Source organism: Podarcis erhardii (assembly GCF_964252035.2).
Source record: "Podarcis erhardii genome assembly, chromosome: 1".
In the NCBI taxonomy this organism is placed as follows: domain Eukaryota; kingdom Metazoa; phylum Chordata; class Lepidosauria; order Squamata; family Lacertidae; genus Podarcis; species Podarcis erhardii.
Genome location: NC_138497.1, coordinates 96,756,161 through 96,781,678, shown reverse-complemented (window position 1 = coordinate 96,781,678; position 25,518 = coordinate 96,756,161). Strand labels below are relative to the sequence as shown.

General features: G+C 38.9%; 1 protein-coding gene across 3 annotated transcripts in view; it reads left to right on the top strand.

Annotated features, from left to right (window-relative positions):
- The window catches only part of DPP10 (dipeptidyl peptidase like 10), a 586,236-nt gene that overhangs the window by 524,137 nt on the left and 36,581 nt on the right, over positions 1-25,518 (top strand). For all 3 annotated transcript variants that reach the window (XM_081871497.1, XM_081871496.1, XM_081871498.1), the window contains 7 exons: positions 10,237-10,357; positions 11,655-11,809; positions 13,749-13,846; positions 17,335-17,458; positions 19,665-19,703; positions 20,324-20,431; positions 25,122-25,213. In XM_081871497.1, the coding sequence (XP_081727623.1) occupies positions 10,237-10,357; positions 11,655-11,809; positions 13,749-13,846; positions 17,335-17,458; positions 19,665-19,703; positions 20,324-20,431; positions 25,122-25,213 (737 nt within the window). The remainder of the gene's footprint in view (positions 1-10,236; positions 10,358-11,654; positions 11,810-13,748; positions 13,847-17,334; positions 17,459-19,664; positions 19,704-20,323; positions 20,432-25,121; positions 25,214-25,518) is intronic.

The window sequence follows — 25,518 nt, the reverse complement described above, 5'->3', positions numbered from 1 at the left end:
TTATAAATAAGGATATGATGGGTTGCCCCAAATATATTAAGGATGAATGTCAAGCATTCACTTCAGTCTTAAGATAAAGGTTGTAATTCTGGGGGTATAGGATATAACAAATCCAGATTCAGATTATAAACATTCAGATTCAAATCCAGATTCAGAATCTCATCTGATTCAGAACATAGCTTCTTTGGAATTTCAGCTTTAATTGTATTGATGTATGTTTCCAGCCCGGAACAGAAAAGCTTGAAAGTGCATGTCAAGTGATGGCTGAAAGCTTAGTAATGAAAATTGTGATCTACACAGCCAGCCTTCCTTTGTCTCTTTATCTTTTACTCTCCCTTGTCTAGCGTGGCATATGTATTCAATTAGTGATGCAAGGAGTGAATGTCTGGACTGTGGATGCAGTGGTTGATCAGCAGAGCCTAAGTGGTCACATCAGCAGGTTTGGATTGCTGGCTTAGGCTGTTATTCTATACACATTTCATTAGAATTCTTTTTCATTGAACTCAGGGGAGTAGCATCTGAGGGGAGTAGCATCTGAGTTTGCATGTCTAGAATTATCTGCACATATTAAGTACAGGTGGTGGCCATTTTGTGTGGGGGTTCTGTTCCCGACCCAGATGTGCATCAGCGGAGTGTACATAAGTGTGACCCGCCCCATTATACCCCACCCTGCTCCCTTCTGGGTCCAAAAGGACCTGGACGTAAGCAATCATGCTTCAATTGGACACACCTAAAATGGTTACCACCTGTATAAAACGTTTGGTCCCTTCTTATTCTGTTACATTGGGTTTATAATTTGATACCCACTTACCTTGGATTAAGCTTCATGGGACTCAATATGACTTCAGCATACTTCTGAATATATACTTCTGAGTATATGTGTATTATGGATTGCATGGTAAAGAAACATGTTAATAATTATTCCAAACTTCAAAGAAATTCATGTTTTATCTCAATGTTGAGCATTGCATATTGATGACCAGGACAACATGATTCTTGTCCATTTACTTGTGATGGATTAATTTCATCCACTCTTTTTGAGGTTGGCTCAATTATATACACAGGAACAGGAAAAAGAACAAATGGATATGCAACTAGCTCATATGGGAAAACATCTTGAAGGCTTTAAATCATTCAGCTAATTAGCTGGCAATATCACATCAAGGAGAGATGTCATATAGGCTAGACTTTTAATGTAATGGGAGCTGAAGAATTGGATGTTTAGTTATTCGTGTCATGGATGATAGAGAAGCTGATTACCTGAATATAAGCAGGATATCCTGACAACATTAATTCCTGGAAATCAACATGGAGTATATTTCACTTTGTAACCATCCAGTAATTTCAATAATAAAATGATCTTCATCATGTTGCAGTAGATTTCACCATTTAGATTTGCCATGCTCCGTTGGCCTTGTTCACTTCCTTTTGATGTTCCTATTTGTTCTCCATTTTTAGGAAAATGGAAGAGTGCAAACTAAACAATGAGATCCTTTATTACATGTCTTTCAGTATTTACACTCTTGGGGTGACAATATTTTTACTGACCCTTTTATATTTTTTGCGCAGTCCACATTCTGTATAAAACTAGATTTTAGTCTGATGGAACCAAAGATTATGCCGCTTTATTTTGACTTGATAAATACCCATTTTGTGAACATTTTACCTTCCTGTGAAATGTGATCTTTTGGGTTGATTTTTCACCACTGTTTGACACACAACTTCTTTTCAGCACTTTGCTGCATTTTTCTGTGGGCCCAGTACTAGTCCTGTCTTACAATATTATATAATACACAAAAGTTAAAAAATATAAGAAATAAAACAATAAAATAAACAAGCAGGACTGACAAGAATACAAGACTAATATTCTCAGTAATATACTATGGTTAGAATATTCCTATATGTTTATTGCAAATCACACAAAAAAGTTTCAGTGAGGTGTGAATTCTTGTGTACTCACTACATCAAGACATCAGACATTTGTTATTATCTGTTCGTCTAGAACATTAAGTTTTAAGGAGGTTATCAAACCTGGTGTGCAGAGGGTAAATTGTCACAAAACCTACTGATCCTTGAAACGTACAATGAATAATTCCATTATCTTTGATGGTGCATTGTACTTATCCAATTGCAATCCTCTTTTCCCATCAATCAGCTGATAAAATGACACTGACCTTTAAAGCCCTAAATGGCTTGGGTCCAAAGTACCTCAGCAAGAGTCTGAATAGTTTTTACTGCATTTGTGACTTTTGTATTGAAAGCCATTTGGTGGGAGTAATCTAATGGATGGAACAGTGTGATAAAAAATCTTTCTCCTTTGCCATCAACCTAGCTAAATTCACACTTACACTCAGCCTAGGAATCCCAAGGGCCTCTTCTGTGCTTTTGATGCTGTGCAAAAGCCTATGCCTATCCCTCCCTCACTTTCTGCATACCCTCCAACATTTTTCTGATGAAAATAGGGACGTCCTATTGCATAATGATAATTTTACTATTTATACCCCACACATCTTATTAGTTGCCCCTGCACTCTAGGCGGCTTCCTATATTAAAAAACATAATAAAACATTAAACATAAAAAACATCCTTATACAGTGGTACCTCGGGTTACATACGCTCCAGGTTACAGATGCTTCAGGTTACAGACTCCGCTAACCCAGAAATATTACCTCGGGTTAAGAACTTTGCTTCAGGATGAGAACAGAAATCGTGCAGTGGCAGCGCAGCGGCAGCAGGAGGTCCCATTAGCTAAAGTGGTGCTTCAGGTTAAGAACAGTTTCAGGTTAAGAATGGACCTCCAGAACGAATTAAGTTCTTAACCTGAGGTACCACTGTACAGGGCTTCCTTCAGACAGCTCGGGTGCTGGATAACTCCATACCCTCCAATATTTCTTCAATGAAAATAGGGGTATCCTAAGGAAAAGTGGGACATTCCAGGATCAATTCAGAAACCGGGGTGGCTTCTCTAAATCAGGGATGTCCCTGGAAAATAGGGGCACTTGGAGAGTCTGCCTCTGCTCAACATTTTGCCGCCTTCAGTGCCTAAATACAACCCATCTGTATTGACCTCCTGAAAAGTATTATGACTTTCAGCCATTTTTGTGCTTAATTTTGGGTTCAGTCTTGCTCAGTTTGACTGTGTACTGATGTTCCCCTACTGGGAACAGGCACACAAAGCCAAGTGCAGAGTGTGACTGATTGAAAGCCCCTTTGCAAACGGCTCTGCATTACTCTTTGCAGAAGCTGCCTGCCTTTCCTTATCCCCCCGCCCCCCACTACCTGATGTCCCATCTTATGATAGCCTTAGACTACCCCAGATTGCTTCAGGTTGGCCGACCCTGAGCTCTATCAACTCATGCTGGCCATAGGTGGGATCTACCCAGATTAGCCCAACTCAGTTTCGGATTCGGCTAGATCCCAGTGCACAGGCCTATAACCAAAATGCTCTGGGTAGAGCATGTAAAAATGTAACATGAAATGTAACATATAATGCAAAACCATGGAAACACAGTTACAATACAAAATTCGCCACAGCAAAGATGAACTTCAAGAAGCCTGGGGTTGGGCAATATTTAAAAGCATATAAAAAGCCACAAAAAGGTCTGCTAAGTAATAATAAAAAATAAAAAAATTCTGAGAGAATTTAAAAAGACCTTGTGCAAGAAAGCACAATGCCTGGCACAGATGTAAGTACACCTCTACATTTCAATAGTCTTTCTTCTTACACAGTGGTCTTGAACAGAGGCAGAAAAAGTTCTTTTGCATGCAGAAGAGGCCTTCAGCTTACAGAAGGGCACCTGCTCATTCAACCCGTTGATTCTTGTGAGTGTGTCTAACATAAACACCATCCCTGAGCGATCTCACCTCATGGCATAAAGCTTATGCAGTACTTTTAGAGAGGAAAAGGCTTGAAGTACATTGTGGCAGAGAATTTCCTTTGTCCTTTATCTGCAAGGGGTGTGTTTGTCAAGAACTTGTGAGGTAACCTGATTGCATAATAATAAGCTTACTGTTCCTAGATGAGTACTGATTGCTTGAGTTTAAGAAGACAATGGAGCCAAAATAGTTTAGAGATATCATGCTATGGTATTCTAGCTCAAACTGCCTTATAATAATATAGTCTTTTAACTTGCCTTTTTATATTGTCTTTGGAGAGAGAGAGTGTGTGTGCATGCACATGCTTGGAAATAGTGATGCTATTCTCTTCATTTGATTAATGTTTGCAGTGGACACTAAGAATTCTTCTCCTTAAAGCAGTGGTTTTCAGCTGGCGACCCACAGCTCACTGGGGAGACTTGAAGAATGTTCAGAGGTGCCACAGCCAACCTTTCTTTCCTCCTTTTCCTCCTTGCCACTGCCTTCCCCTTCCCCTTCCCCTTCCTTGTTCCTGCCTACTCTCGCCAATCCACACCGCCTTCTCCCAGATATGTCCTAGATTCTTAGTCCTTCCCCCTGTACAATTCTGGTGCGCTACGTAGAAGCTCCTTTCTGTATCGCTCCCTCTTCCTCCCCCCCCCCGTCTCTCTCTCCATGTGTGTGCCCTTACCTCTCACACCCTCTTCTTTAAAAAGCAAACAAACTCTGCCACCCCACATTAAAGATAAAATGTACATGCCTCTGCAGAAACAGTGGCTTCTCTCTCTATTCCCCCTCCTAGTTCTCCTTCTCCGCTGCATCAAAGGCGGCCGGCGGGGGGGAGATCCAGACCAAACACAAAGGTGAGGTCAGGCAGGGGACCTTTGCCCCAAAACAAAAATATGCAAAACCACTAAATGGCAAAACAACACAAGTTTTTACCTGGTACAGGGGAATCCTCACTTGTGCACAATCAGCACGCACACTCCCACTTACACACACCTTGAAAATGGCAATAGAAAGGGGTGGGGCAGGGACAGAGTAGAGAGGATCCCCACTTACTCTCATCCTGGCGATGTGAACAGAATGAAATCCTTGCATAAGTGGGGATTCCCAGGGGAGCCACAGAAAGAACGTGGCTGGTCAAGGGAGCCCTGGACTTGAAGAAAAAGGTTGAAAACCACTGCCTTGAAGTATCAGAAGCTCTTGCCAAACCACTGAAATCAGCAATTCCATTAATGTCTGTTCCGATAACGGCATGTGAACCAGTAACTGGGTCCCGAAACCTTTGTTTTTATCATCATAGAGATGACAATTACTTTAGCTGGATGATTAACATTTCATTTTATTATGAAACTATAAATATACAGTATCAGGGAGGCTTCCTTACAGAGGTACCATGTTAATGTGACTGCGTCCTTAATTCTTCACAGTATCATAAAAATGTGATTATGATAAACTCTTAAGCCCCCTCTAATCCTAATGTCCAAATATATATTTATTAAATAACAAAATGGTACATGAATGGGTCTGCCAAAGGATAAGAGCTCTGTGATGTAACATGGAAATATGCATGTGTGTGCATGTATTTGTGTCCCAGCTTGTAAATATTTCAAATTTACTAATCACTAAATAAATTGCAATCAAAGGTATTAGTCTTCACACAGGGACAGTTAGGAGAAAAGCTTTTTCTTTTTTTCTAAAAGGATTTTCATGCAAGGTAATATAGCCTGGTTCCACCTCTTGCCTTTTTCAATTTATTTCTTATCTTCATGCCAAAAATCAGGGAAAGCTTTTTAGGCACAAAACCACCAATAAATTTATGAGAACACACTTGAATCTATATATGATACCATGTAAGCAATTTCTCTTTCAACTATTTTCAAGAGAACTGCAGTTTCAGAATTATGCTATATATCATCATAATATATAGGACTGCACTGAACATTCAGTACTTGCAATATAGTATTGATACAGTGAAAGAAATTACAGAAAAAGAAATATATACCTCACATTGTTTTGATGCTTTACCCTACAGGGCTGTTGTAAGAATTACAACTTGATAATGTTTGTGAAACACTTTAAAAACCATGAAAGTGGTTAAAGGGCCATAGCTTTACTAATAGTGAGGTTAAAGGGCCATAGCTTTATTAATAACATAGCAAACAACAACTTTGAAGTGCTGGCAATGCAAATTACACTCAGACTAATTTGGGTAAGGAAAACACGAGAAATTCTTCTAAATATCATATACAATTATAGCGGTGAGCTGACAGTCAGATATCTAAGCTTTGGAATATGCACAAAATTTATATTGGATTGAGCACAGTGACCTGAATAATACAACTTCCTATACCTATTAGTGACATTTTTTGCGTAGTAATCTCATGATCATGAATTATATCATATCAATTAGACCAGTGTTTCCCAAACTTGGGTCTCCAGCTGTTTTTGGACTACAACTCCCATCATTCCTAGCTAGCAAGAGCAGTGGTCAAGAATGATGGGAATTGTAGTCCCAAAACAGAGGGAGACTTTAAAAAAAAATATTTTCCTACTTAGTCTTTGGCTTTAGTTTGTTGGTCAGGTAGCATATTTTTCCTTGTGTTGTGCAGGTTGGCAGTGCAATTCAAGCCAGCTAACATAAATCGCTGAGCAGCCGAAAGGGAGCAAATTCAGCTGGCATGGTCCAAGGGTCAGCCATTCTTAGCCTGCTCCCAAAGAGGAGCCAAGTGAGTACACACTCCACTCTTCCACCACCAGTCATGATTGTGTTTAGGAAGGAGAGACCTTAACCCCACAATCCAGGGTTCAGTCAGACTTTGGCTTAGTTGTTGCAGCATGCTGTCTATGCTAAAAGGACCATGGAGGAGCAAAGTGGGTGCAATATTTTCTCCAGTAGACAGCATGTTTATGTGGATCTGATAAGTCATAGCTTGGCTTACAATGATATGTGAAACAAATTATAGTGTCAGCCTTAAAGTATTTTTTAATGAGAAATTACACCCAGTGTTGCGATGAGGATTAACATGGTAGGCGCCTGCATATGTTTGTGTCTCTGTGTTATATGTGTGTTGTGTAAGCATAGCTAATAGAACTTTGAAGTGTAAGTTTATGCATGCTTTGCATCTTTTCCAAGATGATACAGGAGTAGAGAAACAGAAAACAATTCTTTTCTTGAGTAGCTTGGTATCTGAGATTAGTATTAAAAATAAATAATGAATATTATCTTCATGAGCCCTATAAATAACATACAGTACTACTTTTGGGTGCAATTCAACAGTGCCCACCAGTGGAATGGACACAATTGATGGAATGGATTTATCATCTTTGGAAGATCTTCCAGGGCAGATTTTGGGGGTACAGTGGGGAAGAAGGGGAAGGTGAAGTCCCACGGCACAGGTGGAAGTCTGCTTACACAACATTCAGTCTTAAACCTGTGAATCTTATACCTTGGGGCTACAATCTAATATACGTAGTACTATTTTTAGAAGGCTAGAGAAACAAGCAACACTTCCATTTCATGCCTGTAGGTTATGTAGCCTTTCATTATTTTAATTTAATTATTACATGAGTTTCACATCTTTCCTAAAACTGGATGCTGTCACTTCTTTTATTTAATATTTGTAGAGCTACTGATTTAACAGTCCTCTCATTTATTTAACAGTGCCTCTCATGGATTTATTCAAAAAGTTGAAATCATTTAAAGTCCTTCTAAATACATTCCTCTTGTTTAGAAATTGGGTCATTCTGTACTTTGGGATTTGGATACGCTGAGTGCTGTATAGACCTGATTGGCCAGAGAACAATAGATTGATAGAAATGTTCAAATAAAAGTAAAAAATGTGTGTGTGAGATAGGAAAGAGTGTATTGCTTTGAGCTTTAGGGGGCATGTTTCTTTAAACCAAAATTGCTTGACATTCTCTGTGGGAGTGCTGTGCCCCAGAAGCCCTGAGTGTTTGAGCTGAAGGAGCAAAGGTCATACTGTTATGTGTAAAGATGAGAAGGTTTTGTGTTCTCCTAAACTGATTATAGTGATAGATACCTGTGTATTTTTAAAGTATCAGAAGTGCATTGTTTTTTACACTATCGCTAGTATGTTCTTTTCTGTTATGCAATTACATTATAAAAAGTAATTAAGTTCTGTGGAAACACAGCTGTTTGTGGTTGCTGTTTAGAAGCACATAGGAAAGGACAACTTTAATGAGTAACTTTGAGTCCAAAAGAGAGTAAAATAGTAAGAGACTGTAAAAGATGCCTTATACAGTGTTACCTCAGGTTACATACGCTTCAGATTACATACGCTTCAGGTTACAGACTCCGCTAACCCAGAAATAGTGCTTCAGGTTAAGAACTTTGCTTCAGGATGAGAACAGAAATCGTGCTCTGGTGGCGCAGTGGCAGCAGGAGGCCCCATTAGCGAAAGTGGTGCTTCAGGTTAAGTACAGTTTCAGGTTAAGAACGGACCTCCGGAACGAATTAAGTACTTAACCCGAGGTACCACTGTATCAAGTATAAGCTGACCCGAATATAAGCTAAGGCACCTAATGTTAGCAGAAAAATCTGGGAAAACTTACTGACTCGAGTATATGCCGGTTCACCACACCACAAACCTGGTGGTGGCAGCAAAGGCAGTGGAGGAGGAAGGAGCAGCCCAAAGGGGCTCCTTTTGGGCTGCTCGTCCCTCCGCTGCAGCCTCTGCTGCTCGCAAGAGCAGGCATAGGAGCCGCGGTTGGGAGAGGCACAGTGCAGCGCAGCACCTCTCCCAACCATGGCTCCTGTGCCTGCTCTTGCGAGAGGCGGGAGGCGGTGGCAGGACCAGTGGTGAGAAAGGGCTCCTTTCGGGCTGCTTGTCCCTCCGCCACCGCTGCCACCGGCCTCACTCGAGTATAAGCCATGGGGGGGCTTTTTCAGCATTAAAAATGTGCTGAAAAATTTGGCTTATACTCGAGTATATACAGTAAATGAATAAGGGAAGGAATAAATGTTTTTAAAAACCTAGTAAAAAATAGCCACTTATTAGAGGACCACCATTTTTGGTCTAATGCTGTAACACTTCATGGCCTGTCCATAAGGGATCCAGTATACAACCCTTTGTGTATACTGTGTACACAGTGTCAAATGCCTGTGTGGAACTATAGTTTTTTATTCTGAAATGAGAATTCACAGTTTTGGTTTGGAGTGCTAGTATCCATATATATATATATGCTTATTTCATTTATGATTCTGTTCACACGAGGCATCCCAAAGCGAATTACAATATAATGAAAACATATAAACAGTTACAATATTTCCATAAATACTTTTTTTTTAAAGTATACAGAGAGAGAGCAAAACAACAAAACACATGCATCAAATCAATTTATATGCATATGGTGGCTGGTGGACCCTGGAATTAGAATGGCAACTGAAAAGTCATATATGTGGGACCAGTTCTTTTTTCTGGCGGTATGTGCTGGTACACAGTACTGGCACCTTTTTTTCTAGAAAAAAGCACAGGTAGATTAATAAATATAATGATGAATGGATATGTTTACCAGATATCTGGAGAGGAGGAACTGATCTTAGGTGGCAAGGGCAGAGAGGGAAAGCCGAGCACATCATGGGGCGAGGTTAGGAAATGACTGCACATTCTCCCTTCCCTTCCTGTTTCTTGTGGGGCTACACATTTCGCTGCTGGGTCACTCCGCTGTGACGTGGTTGGAGCTGGGGCCCAGCTGCAAGGGAGGGAGAGGCAGAGGGAGCTGCTCTGGTGAGGTGGGTTCTGAGGGGATTTGCTGGGCCCAGCTCACAGAGGGGCGGGATATTCAGCAACTAAACTGTAAAGTGCATTAGGTCTACTGTGCACTAACAACTCTCAGCTCCACTAACAGATTGAATATTTATGGTCCAACAATGACAGCAGGACAGCTGACACAGCTGGGTGGCCGTAACACAGGTTGTAGGACTTCCAGAAAACTAGAATATAGAGACGATGAAATAGCAAAATAAGCTTTAGCTTGTGGATATCAGCTATGTCCTTCAGTTTCAGTCCTATTTCAGCATACAGCCTACTATCTTGGTCCCTCTCAGGAACAGCATGAAGCAAAACAACATTTGCTATGTAGATGAATGAGAATATTTTGGAGTTGTGAGAGGGTCAACAGGGTGAATGTGAATGTGCGTTATTCAGCTTCTATCCATTTCCACATTCTGGTAATGTCTGGAATCTACATCACAATAAAAAGCAGTAAATGGAAGGAAATGGCTGGTGGAAAACTAGAAAGAGTTATCCTTTACAGTACATAATATTATTAAACTGCATATTTTTCCCCTGTCACTGAACTTGAAAATATTCATTAGCTTCTGCATTAAACCTTTCCCCCTCTTACTTAATTTAGATTTACATTTTTGAAAATAACATCTACTACCAGCCTGATGTAAAGAGTAGCTCATTGCGACTAACATCGTCTGGAAAAGAAGGAATTGTATTTAATGGAATTGCAGACTGGTTATATGAAGGTAAATTGCACAGATGCAACTTTATTAGAAATGCAGAGGACATACATGCATTCAATTTTTCTGAGAACAGTCTGTTCATTATAGGACAATGCTGTTGATTTTTTTTTTAATGTTTTCTTGCAAAATTGTCTGCATTATAACAAAGGGATGCCTATATATAAGCTTTTGTTTGTGATCATTTAAATTGTCAAAATCCTTATTTTCTTGTTTCAAGAAGAAAACTATTGTATGGGGAAGGGAACAGAACAAGAACATACATTATTTTGCATAACAGCCCTGAAAATTACTCCACCTATTTTTCATTGGCGTATTTGCAGAAATTGTATATGATTATGCTCAACTTATAAACATGACTATTAGTTTTGCATTGCATCACAAATATTATACTTCGGTTGCATATAACTATTCTGATACAAATAAATATAGGGATGCAGAATAATAAGGGACCCAACAGTGCCCTGGAAGTAATCTGTGGTTATAAAGACAAGTATTAGAAATTGTGGTTCATGCAAGGCAGCTAAAAAGCTGTTGGCATTTTACATTTCTTCCTGCAGCATCTCAATTTATATTTTTCACAAGACTATGGAAGGAGATACAGCCACTTATAGAGAGAGAGAGAGAGAGAGAGAGAGAGAGAGAGTGTCAATGAAATTCTCAGGTGTCTATTTCTTTCATTCATTAAATCATCCCACCAGTGGTCTTCACTCTGCAGCCTCTCCAGCTTTCCACAGATGAAGACTAGGTAAAGATATCATGAGGTTACTCCTCCAATTGAGTGTTTTCAGATCAGGAAGTGTGAGCAGCTAAGGAGACTGCAGAAAGGTTTACTGGAGAGGAAACAGACACACCACCTTGGGTCAGCTCGAAAGAATAAAGTAAGCTGAAACCCCACAATCACAGAAATTCTAAGTATTCTGAGAATGAGATCTACAAAAAAGGAAAAGAAAAGCCTTTTTGCAGTAAAAAAAAAATTTATTTTTTTTAAAACAGTACTAATCTAGTTGAATATACAAAATCACAGCCTCCTGGCTGTGCTATGGCCTAACTGGTACAAAATAATGTAGCATTGTCTGTTTGCTCTGTTTGATTTATTTTTAACAGTAGGAAGTTTGCCAACAGCAGCAAAATGTGTATATAAAGCAATCTTCAGTCAGACTTTAGACGACAGTGGAGAAAATGGTGAAACTGTTGTGGGCAGCCAGTGGATTAGGATTCTTCCCTCAGATTGGGATCTGAATTATATATGACAATTGTTAATTTCATGGGTTTTAAAAACATTTTCCCTCCCCTCCCCCAGAGGAGCTCCTTCATTCTCACATAACTCACTGGTGGTCACCTGATGGAGAGAGGCTGGCATTTCTTATGATAAACGACTCATTGGTACCAAACATGGTTATTCCCCGGTTTACTGGATTCCTGTATCCCAGAGGAAAACAGTACCCTTATCCAAAGGTAAGGAAACTTTACATACAATCTTCATTACTTGCATAAGGCATAGTGTTCAGTGTTACCAAAACAGTTATTTCAAAAAGGAAAGGAAGCCAATTTTTGTTGTCATGGTTTTAACAGAAATTACTGTACACACTGTTTTCTCAAAAAGCTACAAAAGCTTTGTTCTTTTCTGGATTAAAGAATAAAACAAAAGCTCTTTTGTTTAGTATAGGACAAAATAACTTAATATATTAATATAACTACATATTATGCACATCTGGAGGGTTTGGGTATTTTTTACAAGCATTTGGATCAGCAAGATTTCAAGGATATTTTTTTGCTGTGAATATTTGAATTCACCTATCAATATTAGTAAATCATAAATAAAAACTAATATAAACATAACAAGTTAATAATATTATCATGCAATAGGATCTGTTTGACAGTTACAATTATTTCATTTAACTAAATTAAATTGTTAAATGATATGACAGTGCCTACAACTGAATGGCAACACTATTTTTACTTAATAAATCAGTTGATACCCTGTTTCTTTTCAGTAGCAGGAAAATTAATCTCTAGAATCGCTTTGTTAGTTTTCTTTAGCAATGTCTTATTCTATAGTGCCAAAAGGAAAACAAAATTAAAGACAAGCTGTACAATAAAATTAAGCTTTGGGAAGAGGAAATGAAAGTCTAGTTCCATTTATCACAGGCAATGCAGAATTATGGTAATAAAACCTTTACCTTTATTTAATACTTCTGTTAGCTTTCAATTCACCATAATTAATTATGAAGCTAGTGATCTGGTAATATTGACAAAGGACTTTGTTATTGCAGTACAGTATTCCACTTCATTACTACTGGAATATTTATGACTGCTGCTGAGCCAAAATAGAGTTTCCATGGCACTTTTTACAAATGCTTTCATCCCATACAAAAAGCACCAATCCTTTTCAGCAACTTTGACATACCCCTGTGAAAAGTGTTTACAAGGTGATGGGTGTCAGGGAAGACAGAACACATCCCTCTTGTGGCAACATTCCCTCATCCTAATCTCATATGTAGTTGATTCAGTGCAACATTATTGGGATGGCATTGCACATTCAAATGGACATTTCAGTGAAAGGAATGAAATGCATGTGGATGGCATCTACATTCAGGTTCTGTCCAAATTCTGCCATGCAGCTGGCCATCTATGACTTGAATTATTTCAGTGAAAACACATATGCAATGAGAAAAGAATGCCAGACTGCTTGCTTTCTGCAGCAGTGATGACACATCCACCCCCCCTCAGAATAAGGACAATCTGAGAGATTCATTTACCCTCAGTGTTGTCGTGAAGTGGTCCTGATTGGCTCTCTGATGCCTTGTTAATGTAGTCACTATATAATTCCTGATTAGCTAGAATCAGTCAGTGACGAAGAAGATTAAAAAAACACACCAAAGTAACACCATGACAGCAGCATATTTGGGCTGCAAGCAAGTGATAACTAAGGTTAGGTGTTTTTCTTTCTTTTTACACAGCTTAACTTGAAAGCCTGATCTCACTTTTACAATGTTTTGTGTATGCAGTACACATCTTCCCCCCAAACTACAAAGACAGGAGTCAGAATAGTCCATCCAGAAAGCAAATGTTTTCAATAATAGTTGTTCTTTCCCCCAATTTTAGATTAAAATCCATGTTTTTAAATCATTTTACTCTGGATATGTAATGCATTCCACCAGGCCTACAGGAATATATGTTTTCTTGTATGTAGTCATTCATGGCCTCATAGCAGGGAGCATAGGGTTGGGCATTCTCAACATTTGGTTAAGACACATGAATTCAACTAATGTATGTATCCAATGACAATTGGTTAGCTATGCTATCCATCTTTTAACATTTTCACATACAGCTGTGGTTCTTCTCTGTGTCTCTGCAAATACATATCACACTTATTCATCCATTCTTTTCAAAGGCAGGTGAAATGAATCCAACAGTCAAGTTATACGTAGTCAATCTGTATGGACCAACACATACATTGGAACTCATGCCACCAGATGGCTTTAAATCAAGGTAAGCAGCTATATTATCTGAAAATTAACAATCTGTGACTCTCTACATGCACAAATAAATTGAAGTTAATCTCGGTTTAAGATAACAGTCCTGCAGCAGTTTTCTGGAAGTAACATGTAGCTGGAAAAAACAGCAGGACTATCAGCTTGGGTTTAAATAGACTGTATCTTTATTATAAGGCTTGTAATGGCCAATGCATAACAATGCAATGGAACTAAAGTACGATCCTTTCTGCATAATAACTTGGTCCAGATTTAGTGGTTGTCATAAACAGCATATGGGTGTGAGATGCATGGGGCCCATAGGATCTAAGGGCACACCCAGCTCACAAATACCCTTAAATTTCGAACTGAACGAATTTAAAGTTACTGGTGTTAATTAGATTATTATTCTGATATAGCTTTGTCATGTTAGTTAATATTAAATATAAATATGGATCTATGATTTCTACATAGTACATAGTGAAGACACAGACATCATATTTAATTAAACGTCTTCTCTTCATAATCATATTTCACCTCCGATCAGAAGGTATGTAGTTGGATACAGGTGTATCATCAAACTCAATTTGGAGCCTCCCCTGCAAAAAAAGAGGATTTTGTTCAAGGGACCATTACAGAGTATGGCCACCTCTGTTCAGGTTCTCTTGACATCATAGCCAACCAGTATCAGGAGACTGCAGCTACTAAGTTACAGCTTGCCAGTTTCTGTTCCATCTCTTTTCTTACTTGGAAACACAAATAATTCTTCACATATTTAATGCCCAAAATTGACACTCTCTTTAAACTGGTAATCCCACTCATAGGCTTGTATTCCAATAAAGTTTTTATAGAATTCCTAGAATATTGATGCTTCCCTTCTCTTTTAAGCACAAAGTTCTTTATGGAAACTGACCAACCCCAGAACTAGAACCTGTAGCCATTACTTTAGTAAAGCCCACCCAGGATTCTTTGAGGGAAGCCAAGCCTGTGAAAGTGGTAGAAATGTGCACATATAGTGTAGATGTGACCTGATTGTACCATATCAAGACTCAGTCATACCTGGAAATGCTTCTAACTCATCCTTCTGGCTCTGACTATTAAACATGACTTTCTCTAATCATTTCAACCAAGTGTAGGCACATAAGTAATATCCCACCAGCTGGAAGATTGCAAGAATGCTGCAGATCAAAGTGACAACAGTCTTGTTTTTAAAACTGTGGTTCATACATTCTTATTAAAAGCTCCATGCATTTGATATATTCTCTTTGAGTTGGAGCTTGTTTAAAAATCCATTCTGCTGTTACTTTACAGAAGCCTTGAGGACCATGTACATTTCTAGGAAAATCCATTTTATCTATGAAATCATGCTCTGGTTACTGAATATTGCTGCTCTAAAGCAGTATAAACCATTCATATATATGGTGTGTGTGTGTGTGTGTGTGTGTGTGTGTGTGTGTGTGTGTGAGAGAGAGAGAGAGAGAGAGAGAGAGAGAGAGAGAGAGAGAGATTGTCCAATTTCTATCTCTTCTTCCACCACTCCACAGAAATTGTGTGTTATTGTATATACATTGAAAACAGTCCTTACTCTAATGACTGTGTATGTTAAGATTTCTTTCTTGGTCTTGCTCTGTGCTGCTGGGGTTTGGATGACCCAGGCTGGATTCTGACAGTTTTTTATTCTAATAAATGTATTAGAATGCATTTTAATACAAACAATTTGAATCATCAAATTAAAAGGGGAAAAGCACTAAAACATACTTTCCCAAAGAGATGGTATGTGATGCATAGAAAGATGACTTGTTAAAGTTCCTTGCTAATCAAATAGGAGCTAAGCATCAGATGGAATGGGTAGTAAAACATTCCCAAATGCTACAGATGTCAGGGCATATTCAACTATGAATTCATTCATTCAACTATGTTGTTCTGAACTGTATCTCTCAGTCTTTGCATGCACATCTGTAGAAATCTCTCTCTCTCTCTCTCTCTCTCTCTCTCTCTCTCTCTCTCTGTGTGTGTGTGTGTGTGTGTGTGTGTGTTTATACCTATATCTATACATAGTGTGATTCATCATTCCTACAGTTTGGAAATATAGGTATATATATTTCAGTAAAAACAATAACGAACATTTAATCAAATCTACATTAATGTCATGTTATCCATATGCTATAATCCTCTTGCTAAAATGTGCTTAGAGTTGCATTCTTGAAGCCACTGTCTTTTGAGTAGCATTGTATAAGATAATGGAGTTTTGCTTCATTCAGTACAGTACTTGAAAATTGCATCCCAGATTCCTAGAGTACCGTAGCTTAAATTAGGGGTGTGCTGATTCTGAGGCTTTTATGTGGAAGAGAAAGGTGAAAAGTCATCACCCCTGAACATTGGGAATTTCCTGTAAAAATGAGAGAAAATGTGAAGATATTCCCTGAAATTTTGGGGTGTGTGGATTGGGAGTGATACTTATTATGGTTACAATGATGCGTATCCTTCATTTAGCTTAACCCCGCCCCCAGTATTAGCACTGAGTGTCGCAACCTCCTCAACAGCCCACATTTCCCATAGAAGGTCTGGTGGGTAAGAAGTCAGCTAGTAGAGTATGATAGGTGATAGCTTTTTGTCAGTAGCCACAAATAATGTACTGAACTGCCTAGACATGACAGATTGTACTAGGTGGTCTTGGTAACAGTTTCATCATGGCAATCTAACAAGGATTTAGAAGGAGAGAGCATTTTTCTGTACCACTGATAAAACCGATTTAGCTACAAATGTTTGCAGGCAGGCAATCTATTTGGCAATACAGTGCTTGGGATTATTATTATTCTTTTCTTTTTTTCCATGGAAGCAAGTATCTGTGCTGCTTTGTCAGCTACCCTTTTTGCACAGAGTGTTTGCAGAATGTCCTTGGCATTTTACATTATTTCTGACTACTTCATATCACTGAAAACACTACTGTTTGTTACAAAACCTAAAGCAAAACTGTAAAACATAAGGCAACCTAAGTTGTTAAGAGCAACATGACAGCTGGTAACCAGTAAACCAATTGTTATGTCAATTTTGTAAAATACAGTACAGTGGTACCTCGGGTTACATATGCTTCAGGTTACATACACTTCAGGTTACAGACTCCGCTAGCCTAGAAATAGTACCTCTGGTTAAGAACTTTGCTTCAGGATGAGAACAGAAATCGTGCTCCGGTGGTGCGGCGGCAGCGGGAGGCCCCAATAGCTAAAATGGTGCTTCAGGTTAAGAACAGTTTCCAGTTAGGAACAGACCTCCGGAACAAATTAAGTACATAACCTGAGGTACCACTGTACAGTCACTGTGCAATAATTTCGCTATGTATGTTTTGCATGTTGAATCTGAATGTGCTCTTGGAATGTGGTTTGTTACCAGTATAATGCTGAGTGAAATAATGGATCAGTGTCCTTTATCGCAGTGCGCAGGATATAATTTCACAGTTTATGTGGGGACAATATAACCACTGTATTTTTAAATGTGTATCTACCATAGAGAATATTACATAATGATGGTGAAGTGGGTCAGCAATACTAAAACTGTCGTGCGGTGGTTAAACAGACCTCAGAACCTGTCCATCCTTACAGTGTGCGAGACGACAACTGGTGCCTGTAGCATGGTATGCAATTTATTTTTGTTATCGTTTTCATAGGATAGATTTACAGTTATTGTCCCTGTATGCAGAGCACATGCTTTTGGTCCTTATTTTTTAATTTGTTTGCTTGTTTTACTGCCAGTGACAGAGGCCAATTTATTTCCATGAGTTAGAATTCACCTTGTGGTTGAAATAATGTGGAACACATTGTTCTGAATGGAAAAACACACAAACACCTGCCCTGCTGCCATGCTTTTACTTCCTCTCAAAAGTTGGGCATGATAATCTAGTAGGGAGGGCTGCTGGGTGTGTGGAGAGGAAGCATGAGTTCCACACAGATTTCTACCTGCCAAAACTCAATACACCGAGGAAACATTTGGATTCTCAGTGGGGTCTTTGGAAGCACTTAGCAAACAGCAGCAGCAATAATTGGCCCTTTAGCCAAAGATAAATCTGTGTTCCAGCAGTGTTAGTAACCACAAGAGTACTCTTCATTATCAGAGTTATTGACATAAGTGTGATTTATGTCTAAGCAAAATGTTTGAGTTCAACTCTCAGAGTAAGGCTGAGAATCATAAAAAATAGCAGGAGATTTAGAACTTCAGCCTTACTACTGTTTACATGCATTTTAGAAATGTTTCCTAATAACACACTTTTTGTAAATATTATTCAAGCACACACATTTGCTCACTTTTTTCACTGAACAGTTAGCTAATCTAAATATTTCATTTTGATGTATAATTGTTAACCAAAAGAACCATAAAATAAATATTCAGTTATGGGCTGAAATAATTAATAAAATCAAACATTATTTGATATTGTGTGACAGAGCTATGTTACAAAGACACTGTATATAGGTGTATTGTTCGTTGTTTGTATGTTTCCGATATACTAACATTGAAATGCTAGCTATCAAAATACACGTTCACTCCCAAACAAATGACATAGGTTTTAAAAGCCTTCCTACTCAAATTAGTGGTGGCCAATCCAAAGCTTTCCAGGAGTTAGATCAGAGCTGAGTACAGAGTACATGCTATTTAATTTACCTATTCAGTTGTTTATAAGGTATAACAGGCAATTAGAGGAACAGATAAAACAGTTACGGTTATAAAAGCAAGTAAAACCATTATTGCCAGAACAGTACAAAATTAGCAAAAGAAGGTCCCATAAATCAAAACCCCTTAACTGTCAAAAGCCAGGAAAAAGTGATGTTTCTTCATCGTACAGCCAAAGCTATACAAAGAAGATGCTAGATGCAACTCTATGAAAAGGGAGTTCTGCAATTTGGGGGTTCCACAGTGAAAGCCCTCTTCCAGGCCACTATTCCCTGCACACAGGGGTAGGGGTGTGTGTGTGTGTGTGTGTGTGTGTGTGTGTGTGTGTGTGAGAGAGAGAGAGAGAGAGAGAGAGAGAGAGAGAGAGAGAGAGAGACAACAAAGAAAGCCCTCCTGCCAGTCTTAGCACCTGAGAGGGTCAGTAGCTAATTTAATCTTCTTTAGGATACCACTTCATTTATTTATTTTAAAATATTTGTATCCTGTCTTTTTTCCGAAGAGCTCAAAGCACCTTCCAAAAGAAAATAAAAACATAAATTAGCCAGAAACATGTTAAATTTTTAATTATACTTTACAACCTAACATTAAAACAGCAGCAGGATATAATAACATAATGCATCAATTTAAAAAAAAAATTCAAATATTTACAGTTAATACCAATTCCAGCAGTTTACAGCCAAAACCCCTTCTAAAAAAGGGGGTGTTTTTGAAAGGTCACTGCTGAGGAGACAACATGGGTTTCCCTTGGAATCCGGTTTGAAAGCCTAGGTGCAGCTACCAAAAAAGAGTCCTCCCTCACTCTCAAATAAGCATATTTCTGGGGATGTTGAGACACATAGGAGAGCTTCCAAAGATTAGCCCAATTGACAAGCAGACTCCAGCAGGGGAAAGTGGTTCTTCAACATCCTAAACAAAGGTCAGCAGCAGCACTTTGATGCCTGGAAATAAATCAAAAGGCAGTGTTTCAACAAAGAAATTGCATGCGCGCTCTCTCTAAAAAAGGCCATCTTAATTGCCTGTGTTATAGGAACTATGTGGTTCAAAGTGCAACCTGCTGCTATTCCTGTTTGTGTGGCATTTTAAATAGGTAACAGAGGAAAATGCAAAATGCAATGATTTTCAATTAGCAAGATTTAGTATATGTATTTTATAACTTTATGTATATTTCTTTTTAGAAATATGAGTTTACATCTGAAGTGTGGCTTTCTAAACAGGTACTTACACATTTTCCATTCAAAGCAATTAATAACGTATCATTAATACTTTGGCTGTTAATAAAATGTTGGTAAATGTCTGCATTTTAAACTAGACTATGTCGATCCATTAATCTGAAAAAGAATTAAAGGTTAATTTAAGAGAAGCAAACAAAATGGTTTTTAAGCATTGGATTAACTGCAGAAGTATTACAAATTCTGGAAGTACACTGAACTCGCAAGGGTATTGGGATGGCATTTCAAGCAGATATTCTGGAACAGGTGCATAGGAGCAGTGTCAGGTGTATACAGCTGTCTGATCTTAATTAATAAAATTTAATGTACCAGGCAAGAATCACATGGCTTTTCACATGCATAGTGATGTGATTCCATCTTAGGAGTATTCCTCCCTATTTCTCATCTTAGGGAGTTAGCAAGATGAATGGTAGGTGGGGGCCCATAAGTTATCTTGGACTTAAACCATTTAGGACTTTAAAGGGAGCCACCAAAACTATCAGTTGTGCCTGGAGGTAAATTGGTAACCTGTGCAGCTACTACAGGATTGGTGTAATATGATCCCTTGGGCAAGCATAGTGCTTAACAGAAAATTTCAGAATTCTGATTCTATTTCATTTTTATAGAATGAGGAGCCAGTTTTTTCTAAAGATGGCAATAAATTCTTTATGACAGTTCCTGTTAAGCAAGGTGGTCGTGGTGAATTCCATCATATTGCCATGTTTAATGTTCAGGTAAGTTTATTTCACAATTTCAAGTTTATAATTGCACAAGTCTGTAATTAATTATACCATTGCTTAAATGTCTTATGAATGCCTTGAGTTGCACGCTACTCCAAATATATTCTGATTTTAGTCACTGATTTGTAGGTATTAACAAAAGTCGTAATCACAGAACACAAATGATGCATAGCTCTGTCCTCTGAAATGATGAAAAGCATGTTCCCAGCAGGTTGATGTGGTGATTTGATTTGGCAAGAAAGCTGGTGAATGACTAAAGATTCCTTTGCTGTTTCATGAAAGAGCACTTGCAAAGAAGCCAGTGAATGGAGCATTTGGAACCATTTTGAGTATCTCAGGACATTGTACTCAGTGCTTTTTTTTTGTTTGGTTTTGTCTGAAAAAAAGGTGCTGGTACTTTCATTGAAGTTGTTACAGTAAGTGCCACACTTTTAACATGTGGGGGGGGGGGAGGTGGCAGTAGTAAGGTGCAGCCTTGAGTAGCCCCAGAAAAAAGCACTGGTTGTACTTACTTGGAAGAAACAGAGACCTGGTCTACACATTCAGCAGAATGAGACGGTAGGGTGCAGTGTGTGGTAGTATGGCGAAATGATATATTACTAGTTGGAGATCACATTTTTTTATTGCTTCCTTACATTAAAAATGTAGCACAAATAGGAAAACCAGCCAAAAAAAAAAAAAAAAAAAAAGGGCAGAGAGCTGAGCTAGAAGCGTTGTGAGGCATTCATCCTAACATTAAGAAGAATGTTTGATCAGTGCAAGCATTTCTGTTTGCTTGCCAAAATAATCTCCCCTGTCCTCCCCACATGCACTGTTCTAGGAGTCCACTCTACCCTCCAGAGCAGACTTGGAGAGGGGAGGCCATGGGGCCATATGTGGAGGGTTGTTTTGTTTTGTTTTTGCTTTGTATGAGGTCACTATCAAAAGTGCTATTGCCCACCAGTAGTTTAAAGAACCCACTTCATTCTGCTGCAAGTCTAGACTCAGCCAAGGTCTGTTGGGGAATGTGCCGACTTGACTTTGAAATGTATGTGCTGGATTTGTATTTTCAGTGTGTTTCCCCACCGCCTGATATGTTGCTCCTATATACCATGCTATTGATCTTGAGATTGTAGATTTTAAAGTGCACATTTATTGTACTTTATACATTTGTACTGACAGAAATATATGACAACTGTCTGTGGCATTTCATTTAATGTTTCTGTAGTAATTAGAGGAACATTCTGTGAAATGTCATGGGATTTTAAAAGCCATGGGAAGCCACAGCGGCAATACTGAAGTTTTGCGTGATTATCGTGATCTGTCAGTGAATGCTTCTAATGCTTTCCCCTGTGTGTTATACTTTGGATAATGCTGGAACACCTTATTTTCTTTTTATTAAGTTGATTACATTTTTAATAACAATTAAGAGATATTCTAGCATTCTTTCCATAGGCAGGGTGAATCTCAGTTGCTCAGATCCTATTAACATTTACTGAAATGTTAGTCCTTCTGAATGGAATCTCATAAAAATGTATATGTATAATGCTTGGAACCAGAGATGTCTTTATAACACAGAGTTGGTTGGCCAGCAGGCCTGGTGCCTGAAGCCAGCTACCCATAGAACACCTCATTGGGGATCCTGCCATCTTCCATTCTGTGGACATGACCAAGCCAGCATAGATGTTGCTGAAACAAGAGTGTGAACATGCTAGGAATGTCGTCTTGGGAGCGCACGTCTTTGTTTGAGACTCTGTTCTGCCATAATCCACCTGATAGCTCATTTGGTAAAGCATGGGAATAAGAATAAGCTGCCCATCTGTTTGAGTTGCCCCAGCCACTCTGGGTAGCTCTCAATAAAATATTAAAAACAATAAAACATCAAACATTAAAAACTTCCCTATACAGGGCTGCCTTCAGTTGGCTTCTGAAAGACAAATGGTTGTTTATTTCCTTGACATCTGATGAGAGGGCGTTCCACAGGGTGGGTGCCACTACCAGTAAGACCTTCTGTCTGGTTCCCTGTAATTTCACTTCTCACAGTAAGGGAACTCCCAGAAGGCCCTTGGAGCTGGATCTCAGTGTCCAGGCTGAACAATGCAGATGGAGATGCTGAGGCCATTTAGAGCTTTAAAGCAGCAACACTTTGCATCATGCTCGGGAACATACTGAGAGCAAACAAAGATCCTTTAGGCCCGATGTTATATAGTCCTGGTGGCCATTTCCAGTCACCAGTCTAGCTGCCACATTCTGGATCCAAGTCTCCTTCTTAGCCTCAGGGTCATGGGTTTGAGCCCCACATTAGGCAAAAGATTCCTACATTGCAGGGGATTGGACTAGATGACTTTTGCGGCCCCTTCCAACTCTCCCATTCCATGATTCTGTGGCAGCCCCACCAAATTCTCTCAGTTTCTCCATTCCATGTAACCCTCTCATGGCCCAATCACTTGACATTCCAGGGAGAACTTCAAGAGCAGCAACAGTTTTGAGGGATGCTTGGGTTGTAGTGATGGAAAACCTCTTTGCATTGCACTAATCATCTATGTCTGGGACTGAGAGAGAGAGGTGGGGTCAAATTGCTATCATATTTAGACCACTGTTTACCTTTGCTGCACTAAACACTAAGGAAGAAGTAAGAAAACTTTTTTTCCTGGGTTGATATTACATCTGGGGTTACATGATCCTTTTCAAAAGCCACTGACAAAGGAGGTAATTATAATTCCCTTTCAGTAACTACAACACTTTCAAATGGTTTCCCACCCTAACCAATTCACTGTTGCTGCAATAAGAAATAAGGCTGCTTTAAATAGGACGAGGAACCAGTGTTAGCTCATGCCTTCCACGTGGGGCTTAAAAGGAGTATTGTATGATAGAATTCCATGTACATAGGTGCCTTATATCTTGGATAGGAAGAGACCAGCAAAGTTTTGGCCCAGGCCTCAGAGAAGCTTTGTGTAGTCCTGATTAAAATTAGCATCATATATTGATTTTATTTGAGATGCATAGGAATTAAAATGTATATGGAATTTAAAATATCTGTATACAATAGAATTCTATTTTCATTAGACTTTTATCACATAGAACTAGGTACAAAAAGAAACATATTCCCAAACCACAAAGTGAGTAGACTTACTTAAGGTTAATTTACAGATCACATTTTCTCTGCTATTTCTCCACTGCTGTCCTCTCACGTTTGCAGTAGTCTCACATGAGTAATGTGAACACCCTGCTGTGTGAACAAGTAGCTCACATGGTGCGGTTGCCTAATTTTCGTGATCAGGATACCACTACAGTATACTTCTCTGGTGCTGGAAATTGCTCTAGTTCTTCTGCATAGGTAGATCACTTTCATGAAAAATAAAAAGAAATGACTGACAAAGTGTAACGTTGGTTCCACTGAATCCCACAGGAATAAGCTATTTTAAGGGTGCATAGCATTGTGGCTTGTAGCCAGAGTGTCACTGAGGATTGAAGGAAATTAATAGTGAGTCATTTCAGAAAGACACAAGGCTTGAGTGTATGTGTCAGTTTTGCAGTTTCCAGTAAATGCATGGTTGTGCATAAAAATAAGTTGCTATTATATCAACACAAGATTATGCCCTTGAATTATTATTTTTTTCAGCTTGGGTTTTCTGACCATGGTTGGCTTAAGTGTCCCTTTATCCTTTAAGTGACACATTTGGCCCACTTCTCAAACGTGACCAAATGGAATGTATTCTTGTCTCTGAACATACCTCTTTCCCAAATCTCTTCAAGAGTCAAAAGGGACAGACCCAAAGATATTACCAGCTCTAAGTCCACTTTCTTCCACATTTAGTTTGAAGGGGAAGGGTAGGACAGGACAGATTTTGAAACCAATTAATATTCTCCATAGTTGCTTTGGCAGAGAAGGCTTTCCTTCACACCCAGGGGAACATGGGAGACAGGGATTTTCCCCTCCTTGTGTACATCAATTGTCATTGAGTGCCATTTTGAGTGTACATCTGATTGTCTTTAAGACACCACAAGCATTTCTCTTCTTTTTACTTTTCTATAAGAACATAGGAAATGTCTTGCTGCATTAGAGTAAGACCTGCAAGCTTAGCATTCTTTGAAAGAATGTCAGCTACTGGCAGATCATAGGTAGCCCCACATAAATTGGTCAGTTCTTTTCTTGCCATTTACCATATCCAGACTTTTGTAGATTAAAACCTTGACAAAATGAATTAGCACTCCACATGTACACACACACACTTGAACTTCATATTAGCAGCCTTCAAAAATGCAGCCTGGCTTGTATCCAGGGATGTTTTTCAGAAGCAGATAGAGCAGAAACTTGCTCACAGTAGCCCCTCCCATTTCCCTCCCCCAATTTCCACATCTTGCAGCAGTTCCTCAATACCCCATCAAATGCTATTCTCAAAAGTCCTACCAGAGTAGCATTTTTGCATGCAAGCCAAGAAAGCCCTCATTTCACAAGCTGACTTTTGATCATCTATCTCTGGCTCAAACTACATATTTAGGCATGGAATGCAATGCCTTTCATGCACAGGATCATGATCACCGTCTTCCTAATGTGCATTTTGTGTACATTAAAGTTGTACATTTGAAAATGCCATTATAATCATATTTAAAGGTAATTCAGGAGGCAACAGAAAATCATTTGGGGAGAAGAGGAGTGGGGACATTGACATGCCTATTATTATTTTTGTTTGTTTTCTTGCAGACCAAGAGTGAACAATTTAGTATAAGACATCTGACATCAGGAAACTGGGAAGTTATCAAAATCTTGGCATATGACGAATATACGCAAAAGATGTGAGCATTATTTTTCTTTGTCTGTTCAGGTAAAATATATGTGTTATCAAGATAAAAATCTGTTTTGTTGGAAACCACATTAACTATTTCTTTAATTTTCAAGCACTACCATAAGATATAGCCCTAAATATAAATGGAAACTTAAATTGCAATCCATCCCGCTTTACACTAGGCTGGGGGGGGGTATTGGATTGGGCAAAGGACCCCTCTTTCCAGCCCTGTCAGCCTCCATTAAGCCATGCCAATCCCCAGACAGGGATTGCAGTCCTAATTCATTTCATCTGTCAATGTACTGAAGAATCTTT